Source organism: Rhinolophus sinicus, chromosome 3 (genome assembly GCF_057876585.1).
Source record: "Rhinolophus sinicus isolate RSI-liver-muscle chromosome 3, RSI-T2T, whole genome shotgun sequence".
Lineage (NCBI taxonomy): Eukaryota > Metazoa > Chordata > Mammalia > Chiroptera > Rhinolophidae > Rhinolophus > Rhinolophus sinicus.
The window spans coordinates 137,754,312-137,775,422 of NC_142503.1; the positions used below are offsets into that span (position 1 = coordinate 137,754,312).

Genomic DNA, 21,111 nt, shown 5'->3' on the forward strand with positions numbered 1-21,111 from the left:
AAAGGTATTATTAAAATTTATTACGCAAAGTGAAAAGAGTTAGATCTTCATCTCAAACCATGTATCAAAATAATTCCAGATAGATAAAAAAACTAATTATAAAAGAATGAAACTAAAGAAACCTAAAAGAAGGAAAATGATGTGACCTTTAATCTGCTTTTAAGATGGGAAAGAAAATTCCTAAGCATTAAAGTAGAAAACAATCACACGCGCACATGCACACAAACACAAAATGAATGGATTTACAAGGAAAAAAATTGTAATTTCTCCAAGTCAAAATCATAGGCAAAAGACAGGAAAAATGAAAACTAAGGGAAGCATGTATTTTCATGAAATATGACAGACACCAAATCCTTATATATAAAGAAATTACACAGAAAAAAACAAACTACAAGAAAATAGAGAAAGAACATGAAGAGACAATTCATAAAATATAAATGGGTAATAACATGAAAAATGTTCAGCCACACACATAAAAATTAAGTCATTTTTCACCTTACTCATTAACAACAAGTAAAAAAGAAAAAGGTAGTATTTAATGGCTTTTTGGTGAATACGAGTACGTAAATTGACATGACGATTCTGGAAAGCTGCATGTACATATCAGGAAGCTAGGAAAAGTACAAACCCCTTGATCCAGCAAGCCCTCCTCTAAGAGTCTATTCTAAAGAAATATTTAGAAATTCATACAACATTTATAAACACTTCTGTTCATTTGTAGCATTATTTATAACAGAAAATTCAGAAATAATTCACATCCTGAAACAACAAAAATAGTAGCTAGCACTTACATAATGCTTACTGTGTCAAACTCTGTTGGAAGTTTTTTTATTTCCTTAAACTTTGTTTTAATGGGTCTCAAAATTCTGTGACAGATTTTTGGTCAAGTTGTTTTCATTAAAAAGTATTGATTTTAAAAACTAATAACTTAAAAACTACCACACACAAAAAACAAATGGTCCACAAAACATTCTCCTTTCCCTCTGTAGGTTTTACGATGCACTGTAATCATTAAACCAGTCTTTTGCTATTACACTTAAATGGCCAATGGAGACTAACAGTTCTGAGACCCTCCGTCCCACTGATTAAGACTGGGGTGGCAGGTATTGAGGATAATATTCCCTTCGCCTTCTGAGCTTTCTGGGCAGACTTGGTGACCTTGCCAGCTCCAGCTGCTTTCTTGTCCACTGCTTTGAAGACACCCACAGCAACTGTTTGTCTCATGTCATGAACAGCAAAACGGCCCAGAGGAGGGTAGTCAGAGAAGCTCTCAACACACAGGGGTTGCCAGGAACCATATCGACAATGGCAGCATCACCAGATTTCAAAAACTTCGGGCCATCTTCCAGCTCTTTCCCTGAACGACGATCAATCTTCTCCTTCAGCTCCGCAAATTTGCAAGCAATGTGAGCTGTGTGACAGGGGAGCACAGGTGCGTATCCAGCACCGATTTGGCCTGGATGGTTCAGGAGAATCACCCGAGCTGTGATGCCAGCCGCTTCTATTGGTGGGTCATTTTTGCTGTCACCAGTCAGATTGCCATGACTAATATCTTTTTATTTTTTTAAAGATTTTATTGGGGAAGGGGAACAGGACTTTATTGGGGAACAGTGTGTGCTTCCAGGGCTTTTTCCAAGTCAAGTTGTTGTCCTTTCAATCTTAATTGTGGAGGGTGCCGTTCAGCTTCAAGTTGTTGAACTTTCAGTCTTAGTTGTGGAGGGCGCAGTTCAGCTCCAGGTCCAATTGCTGTTGTTAGTTGCAGGGGGTGCAGCGCACCATCCCTTGCGGGAGTCGAACCGGCAACCTTGTGGTTTGAGAGGACACGCTCCAGCCAACTGACCCATCTGGGAGCTCAGCGGCAGGTCAGCTCAAGGTGCCGTGTTCAATCTTAGTTGCAGGGGGCGCTGCCCACCATCCCTTGCAGGACTCGAGGAATCGAACTGGCAACCTTGTGATTGAGAGCCCACTGGCCCATGTGGGAATTGAAATGGCAGCCTTCGGAGTTAGGAGCACGGAGCTCCAACCACCTGAGCCACTGGGCCGGTCCCACGACTAACATCTTTGACAGACACATTCTTGACATTGAAGCCCACATTGTTCCCCCAGAAGAGCTTCACTCAAAGCTTCATGGTTCATTTCAACACACTTTACTTCAATTGTAACGCTGACTGCAGCAAAGGTGACCAGGATGCCGGGTTTGAGAACATCAGTCTCCACTTGGGCCACAGGGACAGTACCGATACCACCAATTTTGCAGACGTCCTGGAGGGGCAGATGCTAAGTTTTGTCAGTTGGACGAGTTGGTGGCAGGATGCAATCCAGAGCTTCAAGCAGCATGGTTCCACTGGCACTGCCATGTTTACGGGTGACTTTCCATCCCTTGAACCAAGGCATGTTAGCACTTGGCTCTCACATGTTGCCACCATTCCAACCAGAAATTGGCACAACTGCTACTGTGTCAGGGTTGTAGCCAATTTTCTTACTGTAGGTGCTGACTTCCTGAACAATTTCCTCGTATCTCTTCTGGCTGTAAGGCGGCTCAGTGGAATCCATTTTGTTAACACCAACAATTAGTTGTTTCACACCCAGTGTGGAAGCCAGAAGGGCATGCTCATGGGTCTGCCCATTCTTGGAGACACCTGCTTCACATTCACCAGCACCAGCAGCAACAATCAGACAGCAAGTCAGCCTGAGATGTGCCTGTCATCATGTTTTTGATAAAGTCTCTGTCCTGGGGCATCAATGATGGTCACATATTTGCTGGTCTAGAATTTCCACAGGGAGCTATCAGTGGTGATACCACACTCACGTTCAGCTTTCAGTTTATCCAAGACCCAGGCATATTTGAAGGGGCCCTTTCCCATCTCAGCAGCCTCCTTCTCAAATTTTTCGATGAGTCTTTTGTCGATCTCACCACATTTGTAGGTCAGATGCCCAGTACTGGTAGACTGGCTGGAAACTGCGTGTCCAATGAGAACAATGTTGATGTGTGTCTTTTCCTTTCCCATTTTGGGTTAGATTCAGCGGTGGTTTTCACTACACCTGTGTTCTGGAGGAAGCCCATTGCAAAAAAAGTTGTTGGACATTCTTTACATGTAATAACTTATTTAACTCTTCATCCCTATGAAGTAGAAATTATTATCTTCATTTTAAACATGAGGAATTTGTGACCTAATGAGGGGTTAACTATGATAATGAAAATCCATTCAATGAAAACTATGCAATCTATTTTAGACAATAAATGTTCTACACCATACAAACATCATAGAAAAAACTGTGACTCCACCCCACCCATGCCATAATGGGTGAACGGGAAGTCCAGACTTCCACCCTCATCAACTATAACAAAAAACCGAAACCTTTGCCAGGGTGGTGTCAGAAAAGGCTGAGAACGGAGTTTAATCTGACCAGATGAAAAAATAAAATTATTCCTGGAAGAGAGGATTATAGTTGATATGTTTTCTATAATGAGCTTTATTCCGTTTCACATTAAGAAAAAAATATTTAAAAAATAAACAGACTAAGTTCTCCAAGACACAGGGTGGCTGAATGGATAAAAAAACAAGAGCCATCTATATGCTGCCTATAAGGGACTCACTTCAGATGTAAGACTCATTTCAGATGTAAGACTGAAAGTAAAGGGATGGAAAAAAAATATTCCATGCAAATAGAAACCAAAAGAAAGCTGGGGTAGCTATACTAATATCAGACAAAATAGACTTTAAGACAAAGAATATAAAAAGAGACAGAGAAAAACATTATATAATGAAAAAGGAGTCAATCCATCAACAGAATATAACATTTGTAAATAGATATGCACCTAACATAAGAGCATCTAAATATATAAAGCCACTACCAAAGACCTAAATGAAGAAAGAGACATCAATACAATAATAGTATGGAATTTTAATATCCCACTTTCATCAATGGATAGAGCATCCAGACAGAAAAACAATAAGGAAACATTAGCCTTAAATGACACATTACATCATTTGGACTTAACAGAAATGTATGGAACATTCCACCCAAAAGCAACAGAATACATGTTCTTTTCAAGCACATATGGACTATTCTCTAAGACAGATCATATGTTAGGCCATAAAACAAGCCTTAATAAAGTTAAGAAAACTGAAATCACATCAAGTATCTTTTCCAGCCACAATGGTATGAAACTAGAAATCAATAACAAGAAGAAAACAAAAATTCACACATATGTAGAGATTAAACAACATAACGACATGCTACTGAACAACCAATGGGTCAAAGCAGAAATCAAAAAACACCTTGAGAAAAATGAAAATAAAAACACAACATATCAAAATTTATGGGATGCAGCAAAAGCAGTTATAAGAGGAAAGTTCATAGCAATAAATATCTACATTAAGAAACAAGAAATATATGGTGATAAAAGGAGAATTGACTCTAGGTGGTGAACACACAATGTGATATATAGATGATATATTACAGAATTGTACATCTGACACCTATGTAATTTTACTAACCATTGCCACCCTAATAAATTTTAATTAAAAAAAAAAGAAAAAAGAAACAAGAAAGATCTCAAATAAACAATTTAACTTTACATCTCAAGGAACTAGAAAATGAAAAAAAATGAAGCCCAAAGTTAGTAAAAGTAAGGAAATAATCCAGATCAGACTGGAAATAAATATAAACTAAAAGACAATAGAAAAGATCAATGAAACTAAGATAAATCTTTAGCTAGACTAACAAAGAAAAAGAGAGGAGTCAAATAAAATCAGAAATAAAAGAGGAGATGCTACAACTGATATCTATTGACTTCAATAATACATTAAAAGGATAATACACCAAGATAAATGAGATTTATTCCAGGGATGTAAGGATGGTTCGACACCTGCAAATCAATCAATGTGATACATCTCATTAAGAAAAAGGATAAAAATCATATGATCATCTCAATAGATGAAGAAAAGCATTTGACATCCATTTATGATAAAAACTCTCAACAAAGTGGGTATAAGCAGAATGTACCTTAACATAATAAAGGCCATATATAACAACTCCACAAGCAACTGTGAAAAGCTGAAAGCCTTTCCTCTAAGATCATGAACAAGAAAAGGTTGCTCACTCTCACCACTTTTATTCAACATAATATTAGAATTCCTAACCAGAGCAATTGGAGTGGGGGGAAGGAATAAATAAAAAAGAAAAGAAATAAAAGGTATCCAAACCAAAAAGGAAAAAATAAATTAGTCACTATTTGCAGATGACATATTATATATAGAAAACCCTAAAGACTCCACCAAAACACTATTAGAACTAATAAACGAACTCAGTAAAGGTGAAGGCACAAAATCAATATACAAAAATCAGTTGCATTTCTATACACTAATAAACTATCAGAAAGAAAAAAAATACCACTTATGACTGTACCAAAAAGAACAAAATACGTGTAAGAATAAATTTAACCAAGGCATTGAAAGAATTGTACACTAAAAACTATAAGATATTGATGAAAGAAATTGAAGACGACACAAAAAAATGGAAAGATATTCATATTCATAGATTGGAAGAATTAATATTGTTAAAATGTCCATCTACCAAAAGCAACCTAAAGACTCAGTGCAATTTCTGTCAAAATTCCAATGGTATTTTTTACAGAAAGAGAACAAGCAATCCTAAAATTTGTATGGAGCCATGAAAGACCACAAACAGCCAAAGCAATCTTTTTTTAATTTTTATTGGAGAACAGTGTGTTTCTCCAGGTCCCCTTAGTTCCAAGTCATCGTCCTTCAATCTAGTTGTGGAGGGCGCAGCTCACTGGCCCATGTGGGAATCGAACCGGCAACCCTGTTGTTCTGAGCTCACGCTCTAACCAACTGAGCCATATAGCCTCCCACAACCAAAGCAATCTTGAGAAAGAACAAAGCTGGTTTTAAACTATATTACAAAGCTACAGTAATCAAAACAGTATGGTTTTACAGACACAGAGATCAATGAAAAAATAGGAAGCCCAGAAATAAACCCACATATTCATGGTCTATTAATTTACGACAAAGGAATTACAATGGGGAAAGGACAGTCTCTTCAATAAACAGTGTTGGGAAAACTTGGCAGCCATGTGCAAAAGAATGAAATCTTACACTATACACAAAAATCAACTCAAAATGGGTTAAAGACTTCAACGTAAGACCGAAATCCAAAAAACTCCTAGAAGAAAACAGGCAGTAAGCTCCTTGACATCAGTCTTGACAATAATTTTTTGGATTTGACACCAAAAACAAAGGACAAAAGCAAAAAAAGAACAAGTGGGACTATATCAAACTATAAAGCTTCTGCATAGCAAAGGAAACCATCAACAAAATGAAAGGTCAACCTACGGAACAAGAGAAAATATTTGCAAATCATATATCTGATAATGGTGAATATAGAAAATGTATAAAGAACTCATACAACTCAATAGCAAAAAAAACCCAAAAAACAAAAGAATCCAATTAAAAAATGGGCAGAGGATCTAAAGAGACATTTCCCCAAAGAAGATGGCCAACAGATACATGAAAAGGTGCATAATCATCAGGTGCATCAACATCCATAATCATCAGGGAAATGTCAATCAAAATCACAATGAGGTATCACATCACACCTCTTAGAATGGCTGCTATCAAGAAGACAAGAAATAACAAGTGCTGGCAAGGATGTGAAGAAAAGGAACCCTTGTGCATTGTTGGTGGGAATGTAAATTGGTGCAGCCACTATGGAAAACAGTATGGAGGTTCCTCAAAAAATTAAAAATAGAACTACCATATGATCCAGCAATTCTACTTCTGGGTATACAAGTATATCTGAAAGAAATGAAAACACTAACTCGGAAAGATGTATACACTCCCATGTTCACTGCAGTATTATTTACAATAGCCAAGATAGAGAAGTAACCAAAGTATCCATCAATGGATGAATGGATAAAGAAAAACCTCTCTCTCTCTCTCTCTCTCTCTCTCTCACACACACACACACACACACACACACACACACACACACACAATTCAGCCATAAGAAAAAATCTTGCCATATTTGACAACATAGAGCTAGGCCTTGAGGGCATTACGCTAAGTGAAATAAGTCAGACAGAAAAGGACAAATACCATATGATCTCACTTATATGTGGAATCTAAAAAACAAAACCAAAAAACAACCCAAACTCACAGATACATAGAACAGATTGGTGGTTGCCAGAGGTAGTGTATGGGGGGTGAGCAAAAGAGGTGAAGAGGGTCAAAAGGTACAAACTTCCAGTTATAAAATAAGTAAGTCCTGGGGATGCAAAGTACAACACGATGACTAGAGTTAACACTATATTGCATATTTGAAAATTGTTAAGCAAGTAGATCTTAAAAGTTCTCATCTCAAGAAAAAATATTCTATAACTACGTTAAGGTGGATGTTAACCAGACTTATTGTGGTCATCATTTCACAGGATACATGTATCAAATCATTACGTTATACACCTGAAATTAATATAATGTGATATGTCAATTGTGTCTCCATAAAAAACACACAGGGATGTTTAGCTTCTTTCTACTGTTCTAAGCTAGGAGGCAGCATGGTTTACTGAAAGAAACAAGGTTCTAGAATCTAAGAGATGTATTTTCAAATTTTGACTCTTCCACATACATGACCTTGGGTAAATTACTGACTCTCACTCAGCTTCAGGTTCTCCAGCTACAAAGCGAGGGAAGTATCCCCTCCACACAGGGCTGCTGTAAGGGTTGTATCACCCATGTGATGGACCCGACAAAAACCAGGCCCTCAGTGCAAGTTCCAAACCTCTCACTGATCCACTCCCGGGAGGGAGGTCAGTTGTGACACCAGCCCAGTATGAGGCCAACCTGACAGTAACTCCAGGGAAGGAGGTGGGTCCAGAGTGGGCCCAGGTCAGCCCAATTTGAATTCTTGAGGTAGACAAGTCTGTTGGGGAGGCGGTGGGGAGGGGGGGGCAGTTCTAAAATTCAATCCTTGGTTTGCCCCCAGGGGCTCTGAAATACTCTCATTCAAAGGGCAGAGGGCATGGGTAGGTGACCTGAGACCTTCCAGAGTGGCTGGGAACCAAACCCCAGCTGGCGTAAGAATGCTGGTCCAGTGTGTCTGTCCTGATTAACTAGTTCTTACTATCTGTAGTTGCTAAGCCTGCTCTGGGCAGGGCCCATTCCTGGGTTTTAGCCCGGAAGGCCAGTTTTGACTTTGAACCAGTTGGCCTGGCATTTGATGTTTTGTGTTACAAACTGGATTCCCAGCTTTGGCCAGTATCTTGAAGTGAGTGCTGCCTTGAAGAATTTCTCATCACGTAAACACAACTCTCCCAAAGCAGGCCTTTGAAAAAGCTGCCGGTGTCAACACTGTTTATTATGAAATAATTCTACCTTACGAGAGGCTCAAGAGGCTGGATTCAGGGCAAAAAGCTCCAACAATATTTATCTTAAAGTTGGGAAGGAAGAGGAACTTTCATTAGAACAAAGAAATTGAGGGCCCACATGCGGAATGATGTGGGATGAACATACGACTGTCTATTCCAGGCCTGAGGGCTGGCAGCTCCTCTGTGAGCTGCAGGTGCTGGGATGGCTTAGGCAGGGCTGCGGCCGCCTCGGGAAGATGCCAGAGGCTCCTGCCGTCTTCACACTTGCAATTTCCTTCTTGACCTATAGGTTTCTCCAAGGTCCTCTGGTCTCCCTGGCACTTGGAAACATTAATTTGCATCTCCTGAGACTTAGCAGAGAGGAGCTAGGTGACAGCTGCCGGGCTTCCCACCCAAACCCGGCCCAGACCGAGGGTTTTCAGAGAACCAGGCTGTCTCCAAGGCCCAACGGCAGAACGACAAAGATCTCAGATGAACATAAGCTCCACGAGGACGGTAACCTCTAGTTTGCAGGAGGGTGGTCTTCCTCCTGATGTCGTTCTAAAATGTCTCCACCTACCCCCCCCTTCGCCCTCCGAGGACATGGCTTGAGTGTAATCCGTCTTTCACATCTCAGGATCGTCATCCAGAGCACAAACTACCAAACAGCGTAACATGTTCAGACGCTACTGAGGGCAAAGAGTCAGGCTGTTGCTATGCTTAGGTGGCGATGACCTCAAGTTCCACACTTTCTACAGTTTTCTCTCTTCCCTAGCCAGGCTCTATCAGACTGTGCCAGATGCCAGCACTTCCCTGGACGCACTTCCACTCTGCAGTTTCTTTTCTGCTCTGGAAGAACAGACACGTGGGTTATAACTGTATCGCAAATGAGAGCACACAGGTGTAGGACATTATGGAGGGTCCCCTCACAAATAAAGGGAACGCATGTTAGGGGGCAGGGAGCTTTGATTATCCCCAGGGCCCAGGACAGTGCCCTGAACAGTACCTGGCACTTAGTAGGCACACAATAAGTACCTGTTGAATGAAAGGGGCAAATAGTCATTTGTTCGCAACCAAATTAGTTCAGGCCCACTGAGAGGCATAAGGAAGTGGGTGCTTTCCCGACCCTAAGAGACCTTACACTATTTCACAATTTCCCCTTCTACCTGCTAACACCTCTTGAGAAATCAAGCCTGGAAAAGGGAAGAATCACTATAGCAGACTGCCGGGAGAACCACAGTGGAAACTAAATGTTACCCCTCAGAGCCCACATCACAGCGGGGAAGGATGAGTCATGAATTAACAGCCACTCAGCCCTTCCCGGAGTCTTCAAAACTGGTTCCACCACTTACAGCAACTTGAGCCTAAGCAGGGGAGGGGCGGGGAGCGGGGTCCCCACCACCTCCAGTGGGCTTTCCTGCCTCCAGTTTCACCTCTTGAGGGAAGTGAACTCCTGACTCGCCCGAAAAAGCAAGGCACTAAGGGGTCCAATAAACATAAAATAGCCATCATTAACTTAAAAGAAAGGTGCCCCACAAAGAAGAGAGATCATTACTTTTATAAAAGGCTACTGTCCTATCTTATAATAAAACTTGGAGCCAGGTAAGTGAGTGGTACAAGTAATGAGGCCAGACTCATAGATGGGACGTGGATATGGAGAGCACGCAGGAAGGCCACTCTGTGTGACAACAGGTACTGAATGAACAAACCACCCCAGTGAATCAGCTGGAAAGGCTGGGTTCCAGGAATGGGAACAGTCAGTAATTTCTCCCCCAGCCTGGGGGAGGCAGACCTCTCCCCATCCCGGCACCGGAACCCGGAGGTTAGGTGACTGCCTGATGTCACAGGCAGGAAGTAAACCGCAGCGCTCTGGCCACTTATGTAAAAGTCCCCTGTGAAACTTACTCTTCTTAAATCTGGAAGGAACAACGTCTGAGAATCACATTCTAGGGTACAACAGAAATATGTGGTTTCCGTACAGGTATTAGCCAGCATACAGGTAAAATAGCCTTTTCCTTAAAGCAATAATAAAATACAACCACCACCACCCCACCCCCTGCAAAATGTCAATATTAAGTCCCATGGTAGTTTTCCAGGTAAATACACTTAAAATTTGAATCTTTGAGTCAGAAGACTGTAGGTCACTACAGAACTATGGACGGCTCCCAAGGCTCATTGCAAACAGGGGGCCAGTCACCCCCAGAGCAGCAGCCTCAGCTCAGCACTCTCCAGATGTGCGCCTGCTGACGGTACCACGACGATTATGGGGACCCTGGCCCTCGCGCCAACACCTCCCTCAGGCTGTAACCATGGCCTGTGATGCAGACTCAGGGCAGTGGCCTGGCAGCGGGACTGCCCGGCACCGCGCACAAGCCCGCCCGGCTTCTCTACGCACGCACGCACGTCGCCCCTGGGCGCCCCCTGGGACCTGGTCCTCAGCCCGTCCTTCTTCAGCTCCTCCCACCCCTGGTTCTCACCTCTGGGTCCCCCTCTTCCTGGGTCCCAAGCCCTGCCCTGCCCTCCTCCGCCTACTTTCCCCAACCAGCTGATCCCCTGGCGCCCAGTCCATGACCCCCCCTCCCCCATCATCAGACGCCCCCTTCTCAGGCCCTGCTTCCTCCCTCCCGCCCTTCCCCTAAGCACCTCTGCATCAGGCTCAGACTCCAAAATACTTGCCTACGTCCTCCTCTCAGTTTGGAGATGCCCACCCTTCAGGTATCAGATACCCTGGGGCTGGCTGCCCCTTGCCTCTCCCTACTGCCTGCTGTCACCCTCACCCCTGGAGACCTGGGTCCCCAGCCCCAAAGCTGCTGTCTCTGCCTGGCCTCTGCCCTCTCCCAGGTGCACAACTCCTTTGTGGGCCCTGGTACTTCCTGTATCTCATTCATTTCTTTTGTGCCTAACACACTGGTTTCATAAACAAATTTATATTAGTAAAAAGAAAGGAGTTGATTTAAAGAAAAATAATATTAACTAAGTAACAGTATTCAGAGACAGCAAAAATAGGGAAGAGCTATGCAAATGGAGACCATTTTGAATACTGCCTCGTTTGAAATGGAAACTCTGGTTCGTTTTAACACAAATGTTAACGCACTTCCTCAAACTGTCCACGTGGGCTTATACCTGCTGGGTTCACCCAGGAGGAGCAGCCTGACTCACCGTCAAATCTCTTGGTCACAGTTAGAGGTGGGAAACTCTCTGGGGCCCAAAGACCCGTTTCTTATGGCCCTAATTGCTCCTGAAGTGTGGGTCATGGGAAAAGCTCTGAAAGAGGAGCAGAAAATTTGGGTTTGGGCAGGCACTCTGCATTTACTAGCCACCTTACGCTGGGCAAATCAATTAAACTCTTTCAGCCTTCATCTTCTCATCTATAAATTGGAGCTAATGGTCCTTGCCTACCTCACAGCCTTGTTTTGAAGATCACATCAAATGAGATAATTTATGTGAAAGCACTTTGGTGTCACATAAATGTGAGGTATTATCCTGCATGCTAATGAGTAGCTTACAGCTTACAAACACAAATGAATCATTCCTTTTGACTGAACAGGCAGCCAAATAACTTCCAAAATCCGGAGCTTCAGCCAGACACGCAAACCCAGGAGTGAGTTAACCATCAGAAAGATGCCGAGACTTGGAGGCCTGGCTCCCAGTCCTGCCCAGTGCTGGTCAGGCTCTCGGTGAACAAATGACGGTCGTCAAGAGCAACCAGGCTCGGTGCCAACCGCAAGGACTCAGCACTGGCCTGGAGGTAAGAAGTCTTGGGGAGGTTTCTGTGGGAGACAGTGGGCCCAGTCAGGCACACCTCAAATCCAGGAAGGGGCCCCAGAGCCCACAGGAGCAAGTTTAACCAGCCTAGGGCCTAGAGGCCCAAAGATGCCACATTTTTCAGCTTTATCTCCTGCCACCTCCTCAGTGAACCCTGGACAATGTCACGCCAGGCACTGTTATATCTACAGCTTCGTGCTCATGCTCTTCTCTGTCCTCCAAAACTTACTCTTCTTAAATCTGGAAGGAACAACGTCTGAGCATCACATTCTAGGGTACAACAGAAATATGTGGTTTCCATAACGGTATTAGCTAGCATACAGGTAAAATAGCCTTTTCCCTAAAGCAATAATAAAATACAACCACCCCCATCCCCACCCCCTGCAAAATGTCAATATTAAGTCCCATGGTAGCTTTCCAGGTAAATACACTTAAAATTTGAGTCTTTGAGTTTGAAGCCGACAGAGGGCTTCAACTGAAAGGCGAGGTGGCTACAGAAAGGAGAGAGAGTCGCATGTCAGCTGCAGGGGAGCGGCAATCATGTTACACTGGGGCTCCCGCCTGGCCTGACACTCCCTCACCGAGTGATCTCTGGCAAGTTCCATAACCTCTCTGGACCTCCATCCTCCTGGCTAGAAAATGAAAAGAGCAGATGACCATGGAGATCCCTTTTAACCCCGCTGTGACATATTCCTTTCTCCCCTCAAGGTCACGCACAAAACCCTTCCCGAGGGACGCCTTCCCTGACCCTGCCAGACACGCATCACGCCTTCCTCTTGATTCCTACAGCATTTTCCTCATACACTTCCCTGGGCCTCTTTCACTCTACCTCCCTGCTTACTGCACTGCGCGAGCTGCCTGCAGGCAGAAGTGGTGTCTAACAGTCCCACATGCACCTGCTCCCTGGTGACACGCTCCACTCATCTGTCCACTCATCTGTCGATTGGAACTGACAGTGACCTCTGCTGATGCTCAGCTTTGTTCCTCCTGATCCCCGCCTCCTTCCTACCCTGACCTCTGCCTCAGGCGGGAATCACTGCTGTCGCGCTGGGTGGATCAGCGGGGTCTGTCAGGACTGGGCTGAGTGAGAGGGGGGAGGAAGGAGGGCAACCTTGTCACGTGCTGTGGGCCGGGGGTATCTGACTTGAGCGCTTACAGTGAAGGAAGATGGAACAATAATAATAGCAAGAACTACCCTGTGGTAGGTACGCACTCTGTGCCAGGCCCGTGCCAAGTGCTTTGCCCGGACTGAGTTTCACAACAATGCCGGCCAGGAGGAACGGCCATCATCCGCACTGTGCAGACGGGGAAGCCAGAGCACACAGAGGTGAAATATTTGCTCAAGGTCACAAATTAGGTAAGTCATAGGACCAGTACTCAGGCAGTCTGACTCCGAAGTCCACTTTCTTAACTAGCACTGGTCGTAAGTACAAAGGCACATTTGTAATTCCCAACATTGCTCAGTGCTCTGTATTATGATTTCCATCCCCTCTCAACACACAGCAGATGTAGCAAGCCACAATTCTTGGCCTTACTTGTCAAGATTAGTATTTTCTACACCAAGTTATACTCTAGGAAATTGTCATCTGATTTGAAAATGTCAACTTCTAGAATTATCAACTTTAACTTCTGCCTTTCAAGATGGGCCACTGGAGCAAGAGACAGGGAGCTGGAAACAGGTGAGATGGGCTGACCCTGCAGGGACCGCTGTCTTCACATTTGACCCCAGCGCCAGGCTCTGGGAAGGGCACGTGATAGGCACTTAATAAAAGTTTGTGGGATCAAACGGTGTTTGTAGGAAATGTTTCTACCCTCCTCTAAAACACACACAGAGGAGGGGAAAGGAAGCCAAAAAGAAGCAGGGAGACCACCATAAAGTTTGATTAAATAAAGGGTTTGTGTGCCTGCTCTGGGCAAGACAGTGGGCACGCAGCAGGCTGCTTTCAAGAGTCAGGGCGGGGGCTCCCAGCAGAGAGACGGGCCATCTCCTACCTACTCAGTGGGAGTACAGGTCGGTACCACCTTTCTGAAAGACAATTTTGAAAAAGCTTTTAAGTTTATTTACTTCGGGGCTAGTAATTTCACTTTGCCACAAAGCATTACTGCCTAAGAAAATAATAACACTCACTGAATCATTCAACGAGGACTTACTGAGCACCTATGAAGGGTTAGGGAGTATTCTGGGTGCCAGAGACAGGCAGTGAACAAAAGAGAAGTCCCTTCCTCGCTGGATTTTTTTACATTCTAATGGGAAAGACCAATGGTAAGCAAATGGGTATGTAATATAATGTAAAGTAATGAGATGTGCTACTTAAAAATATATAGCAGAGTAAGGGTGTGACAGCTAATTTAAATAGGTGGTCAGGGAAAGCCTCTCGGAAAAGGTAACATTCAAATGGAAACTTGAATAAGGTGTGGGAGTGAGAAATACAACTGCCAGGAGAAAGATGTTCTAAGCAGAAGGTTTAGCAAATGTAAAGGCCCTGAAGCAACAATGTGTTAGGTGAGTTTGAAAAAAACGTCACTGGAGGTCCATTTCATACCCATTAGGATGGTTATTATCCAAAATCAGGGAAAATAACAAGTGTTGGGGAGGATGTGGAGAAATTGGCTCCCTCGTGCCCTGCTGGTGGGAAGGTGCCCTGCGCAGCTGCTGTGGACGCCAATATGGTGGGTCCTGAAACCAGGAGACCTGGCGCTGCCCTAGGACCCAACCATCCCACCTCTGGGCAGGGCCCCAAAGAACAGAAAGCAGGATATTTACACACCACGTTCACAGCAGCATTATTCACAATAGCCAAAAGGTGGAAACAACCCAAGTGTCCATCAAAAGACGAATAGGTAAACAAAATGTGTTTTATACGTACAATGGAATATCATTCAGCCGTATAAAGGAAGGAAATTCTGACACATGCTACTACATGGGTGAATCTTAAAAATATTACCTTAAGTGAAATAAGCCAATCACAAAAGTACGAATATTAGAATATTATATGATATTTGTATGTTCGTTTATATGAGGTACATAGAATAGTTAAGTTCATAGGGAAAAAAGTAGAAAAGTATTTACCAGGGTCCGAGGGGAGAAGGGAATGGAAGTGAATGATCAGGAGAATGGAATTTCAGTTTGGGATGATGGGAAAGTTCTGGAGATGGATAGTGGTGATGGCTGCACAACAATGTGAATGTACTTAATACACTCAAAAAGAGTTAAAGTGGTAAATGTTACTTTTTATCACAATTTAAAAAAAAAATCCCAGGACGATGTGGTGGAGCAGTGAGCAAGGAGAGAACTTCTGGTAGGGAATGTGCAGAAAAGGCGATGAGGGCACCATGGGCCAAGGAAGGCGGTCGGGTTTCATTGTAAGAACGATGAGAAGCCAATGGGGAGTTAGGAGCAGAGGTGACACAATCGGATTTACATTCTAAAGACTCACTCTGGCTGCTGTGTGAAGAGGGTCAAGGGGCAAGAAGAGAACTAGAAAAAGGGTCAGAAGGCCACTGCAGTCACCCAGGTAACTCCTGAGGTTATTTCATCTTTTGAGGATTTGCAAATGGCATGAATCCATGAACTACTCTTCATGTTGGCCCTGGGCCCTGCCCATCCTGCGTGTACGTGCGAGTGTGTGTGTGAGTGTGTATACAGAAATGTGCACATGAGCACCGAGAATCTGGGGCTCGCTGCTTCCGGTTCTAGCAGGGGACTGGTCCCCAGAGCACGCGCCTCTCGCCAGGAGCACTGCCATACCACGCCCAGGCCCTCGACTCAAGGCTTTCCTGTAAGAAACGACACCTTGCCCTGCCTGTCTCTTCTAGTGCTGGGTAGGGAACAAAAATGTCTACCTTTGGGAATTGCTCTCACAATTCCCATGAATGTGGTGTTTAGCCCACTTTTGGGCCTTCGGGTTTGTTGTGATAAGAGAGAAAAACGTTTCCAGAAGGGCTACTAGCTCCACATACACAAAGGTGGAGTTGGACTTGTCCCTAACTCTGGCAGACGTAGGCAAACTTTTTCTGTAAAAGGCCAGATAATAAAAACTTTAGGGGGCTACACATGGTCTTTGTCACATATTCTTTTGTTTTTGTTTTATTGTGGTAAAATATATATAACATAAAATACACATAACATAAAATTTACTGTTCCCACTTTTAAGTGTACAGTTCTGTGACATTAAGTATATTCACGTCATTGTGCAACCATCACCACCATGTTTCCAGAACTTTTTTTCATGTTCCCCAACTGAAATTCAACACCAATTAAACACTAACTCCTCATTCCATTGCCACTCCAGTCCCTGGCAGCCACCATTCTACCTTCTTTCTATGAAGCTGACTATTCTAGGAACCTTATAGAAGAGGAATCATACAGTATTTGTCCTTTTGTGACTGGCTTATTTCACTTAGTATCATGTCTTCAAATTTCATCCATGCTGTAGCACGTGTCAGAATTTCCTTCAGTTTTAAAGCTGAATAATATTCCATTGTATGTATTTCCCACATTTGGTTTATCCATTCATCTGCTGGTGGCTACTTGGGTTGCTCACACCTTTTGTCTATTGTGAATAATGCTGCTGTGAACATGTACAAATATCTGCTCAAGTCCATGCTTTCATTTCTTTTGGGTATACACCCAGAAGTGAAAGCATTGAATCATATGGTAAACCTTTGTTTAATGTTTTGAGGAATTGCCATGCTGTTTTTCCACAGTAGCTGCAGCACCAGTTACATACAAGGATCCCAGTTTCTCCACATCCCCACCAACACTTGTTATTTTCTGTATTTTTGTTTTTGTCTTTATAATAGCCATCTGAATGAGTGTGAAGTGGCATCTCATTATAGTTTTGATTTGCATTTATCTAATGACGAGTGGTGGTATTAAACACCTTTTCATGTACTTATTGGCCATTTGTATAACTTTTTTGGAGAAATGGCTATTCAATTCCTTTGCCCATTTTTTAATTGAGTTGTTTGGTTTTTTGTTGTCGTCGTGTTTTTTATACTCCTTTAAACATGTAAAAACCATTCTTAGCTCATGGGCCATTAAAAAAACAGGTCACAAAGATAAACGACAAAACAAAATAAAAAACAAACAAACAAAAAACAGGTCTTGGGCCACTGACTGCCCCCAGGTCTCCTGATTCTCAAGTCCAGTTGTTGCAGTGGCTTCTTTGACCACTACTTGATTCATTCAACAAATATCTATTGAGAGCCTACTCTGCGCCAGTCACCAGGCAAAGGGCTGATGCGGACGTGAATGGACCAGATCCGTCCCTGAGAGCTGAGTACAGGGGAGCGTAAGGCACGAGACAAACAATCACACAAATGAATATATAACTGCAAACTGAACTAAGGGCTGGAACCAGGCTAACGAAGGAGGAAGAACTCTCCTGGCAGAGGGAAAAGCATGTATGAAGGGGTAAGAAATTCTATTGAGGAGCAGCTGGATGGCTCAGTTGGTTAGAGCGTGAGCTCTGAACAACAGAGTGGCCGGTTCGATTCCTACATGGGCCAGTGAGCTGTGCTCTCTACAACTAGATTGAAGACAACGAGCTGCCGCTGAGCTTCCAGAAGGGTGGCCAGACAGCTCAGCTGGTCAGAGAGTGAGCTCTCAACAACAACATTGCCAGTTCAATTCCCACATGGGATGGTGGGCTGTGACCCCTGCAACTAAAGACTGAAAACAGCAACCGGACTTGGAGCTGAGCTGCACTCTCCACAACTAGATTTAAGGACAACAACTTGGAGCTGATGGGCCCTGGAGCAACATACTGTCCTCCAATATTCCCCAATAAAATGTATTAAAAAAAAAAGCGAGCTCTGAACAACAGTGTTGTCGGTTTGATTCCTACGTGGCCCAGTGAGCTATGCCCTCCACAACTAGATTGAAGGACAACTACTTGGAGCTGATGGGCCCTGGAGAAACACACTGTTCCTCAATGTTCCCCAACAAAAAATGTTTCAAAATTAAAAAAAAAAAAAAAAGGGGGCCGGCCCGGTGGCTCAGGCGGTTAGAGCTCCGTGTTCCTAACTCCGAAGGCTGCTGGTTCGATTCCCACATAGGCCAGTGGGCTCTCAACCACAAGGTTGCCAGTTCAATTCGTTGAGTCCCACAAGGGATGGTGGGCTCCGCCCCCTGCAACTAAGATTGAACATGGCACCTAGAGCTGAGCTGCGCCCTCCACAACTAAGACTGAAAGGACAACAACTTGAAGCTGAATGGCACCCTCTACAACTAAGATTGAAAGGACAACAACTTGACTTGGAAAAAAGTCCTCGAAGTACACACTGTTCCCCAATAAAGTCCTGTTCCCCTTCCCCAATAAAATCTTTAAAAAATAAAATAAAAAAAGAATGACTCCAGTTTCCTAGCTCAAGTGGATGGATGGTGGTACCATTTACTGAGATGGAGAAGTCCAAGGAAGAAGCAGGTCTGGAGAGAGTTCAAGAGTTCATTTAGGGATGTAGTAAGATTTAGACCCCTAGAAACATCCAAATGGAGAGGTCAAATAGGCAGATGGATATGTAGATTTGGGATGCAGAAAAGGATTCAGATTTGGTCTGAAAAGAAGTTAAATTTGGTGGTGCTCGTACTTCCACTGAGCTGTACGGGGCTGCAAAGGGCCAGGGTGGCACAGTGGAAGGAGCACCGACCTGGGCTAGGTATCAGGGGATCCGGGTTCTAGTCCCAATTCTGTCACTAACCATCCTCTCTGAGATTCAGTTTCACCATCAGTAACACAGGAGGTTGGCCTAGATTGGGGCTTCTTTAATCTTTTTTGGGATAAGAATGACCATCTCTCCTCAAAAATAAACAGACAAAAAACATTACACATGTTTATTTATTCCTTGGTGCCTTTCTGTGGACCCTGAATTAGGAACTCCTAGACTATATGACCAGACAACCAAAGTTGAGGAAGCCTTCCTTGAATACACTTTAAAATCTGTTGGTCCTCCCGGTCCCCCTAGAGAATATGACAGGCATTGAACCAGGGACAGGGGACACCAGCGCCTAGGTCTCCCCGGTCCTCCCCCGAAAATTATCCATTACCATGAAGTTAGCCACGATATCCAAAGGCCCCAACCTACTTTTCAAGGTTTATCTTCTTTTACCCTTTCTTCTTGGCCTATGCTCCAAATTGGATTACACACATTCTCCCCTTTCTTGGAATACCCTTCCTCTGTATCACCACACATCCAAACTCTGCCTGTTCTTCAAGGCTTCAAATGCCTTCTCTGCTTCCCTCACCGCTTCTCCGAAACTAGAAGCAACTGCAGCCTCCTCTGAACACCCACAGCACTTTCTCTGTATCCTTCTGGAGGAACGTACAACGTTCTCCCTCATGTTACAGTAGTGCCTCCCTACTAAAAGGCAGGAGTAGCACCTGTTGCCCTTTATAAAGTGACTTCTCACGTATCTCTTATCTCATCTGAGTGAAAATCGGATCCCAACCACACTGGCCTGCTTAGACCTTGGTCTCTTGCCTAGACAACAGCCCCACCGGATCCCCTAGTGGCAGTTCCTCAACCTACCCCCCTACTCATGTCCATTCTGCACACTGATGTTGAATGTTTACTTTAAAATCTGATTATGGCACTTCTCTGAGTAATATATACATCAACGGCTCCCAACTGCCTTCCTCAGGAGTCCTCAACTTCAGGGTTCCAACACACTGGCTAGATCAGGTGTGAAATGTCCAAAGTCATTTCTCACTATTATGGAAGGACAAGTTAAACAATTTAAAAATATAAAGCACTTAAAATAGTGCCCAGCATATAGTAAGCATTATGTAGGTTTTAGGCATTATTAATACTGAAATGTTGAGACTTATGAAACAGGTGTAGCAAATGTTTTTGGTGCTCTGTCCACATCCCCATGGCCCTCTTCTGATTTTACCTGCAGCTGCAGGGACAGTTCTGTACAGGCTTACAGCATCTCTCCTCAAGGGCCCTATGGGTCTCCCTGCTTTTCTGTCCCAGAGCTTCCTCTTCTTACAAGCTCACTCAGTCCATGAGGGGGGCAGCATGGAAGTACAGGGGCATAGGTAGGCATTAACTTTCATCTGATGAATTAGTTGCCTCCCCTTCCTACACGGCTACAACTACCAACCATGATCCAGGGGAAGGTAACAGAAATCTTTATTACAGCTTGGTCAGTGTTCCACTCGCTGGCACTTTTATCAATACCTTCCTGTGGAGTTTCAGGCCATCTGCTTTACCCTTCTGGTCCTCCTGCTTTTGGCCCACTGCTACTTTAAGAGTCAATGGGCAGGGGTGGAAAAGAAAACAGAGACGGTAGAGTCATAGGTCCCAATGCCAAGGAGAGGGTGAAAAGAGAGGGGAGGGGCCTTGGGACCTGGCCTTTCCTTTGCCCTAGGCTCTAAGTGGAGTTAAATCAGCCTTCAGGAGAGACTGAATGAAATCCTTTCAGCCACAGTCAAGACAGAAACGGAATCAAAGGCTGACCTGCGCAGGCGCAGGGAGGAGGCTGGGTTCCCTCCCAGGCTCACCCCGCGGCCACAGGGAGAGTAGAGCACCCCGCACGAAAGCCTCCCTGCTGGGACCCCCCCCTTCCCTTCCTTGTGAGGCCCTCAGAGCATGGAACGGTCTGGGAGCCCACCTTCTGAGGCCGTCAGGCCGCTCGTCGCTCCCCGCCCAGAGCCCGGCCGAACCTGGAAAGCGGATGCCAGCCGCGGGCTAGGCGCCAAGACAGGAAGGGCCACCAGACCTCTCGGATCGGCTCTCCTCGCCACGGTTCTTACCTCTTTGTCCGCTGCCTTTTCCTCAATACCTAGCAGCGCGTACAGGTCCATCTGTAAGAGCTCCTCGGTCACCGCCATGGTTCCAACCCTGAAGGGATCGTACTACAACTCCCAAGAGCCTCAGCGTGCGCGGGGATTCTCGGGGACTGTCGGCCCTGAGCCGGCCTAATGGCGCTTAGCCCCCTGGGAAATGTCGTGTTTTTGGGTCAAGCTTGACTG

General features: G+C 44.3%; 1 protein-coding gene and 1 pseudogene across 3 annotated transcripts in view; both read right to left on the minus strand.

Annotated features, from left to right (window-relative positions):
* DNAJC17 (DnaJ heat shock protein family (Hsp40) member C17) overlaps window positions 1-21,025 on the minus strand; it is a 36,173-nt gene extending 15,148 nt beyond the window's left edge. For both annotated transcript variants that reach the window (XM_019725473.3, XM_074327904.2), the window contains exon 1: window positions 20,893-21,025. In XM_019725473.3, the coding sequence (XP_019581032.3) occupies window positions 20,893-20,970 (78 nt within the window). In that variant the 5' untranslated portion in view covers window positions 20,971-21,025. The remainder of the gene's footprint in view (window positions 1-20,892) is intronic.
* LOC141570599 (elongation factor 1-alpha 1 pseudogene) lies at window positions 1,416-20,991 on the minus strand (annotated as a pseudogene). Its single transcript, XR_016020846.1, has 2 exons — window positions 20,893-20,991; window positions 1,416-9,217 (listed from the first exon to the last, which is right to left on the minus strand). The product of XR_016020846.1 is annotated as an elongation factor 1-alpha 1 pseudogene (transcript).
* Window positions 21,026-21,111: the final 86 nt, after the last annotated feature.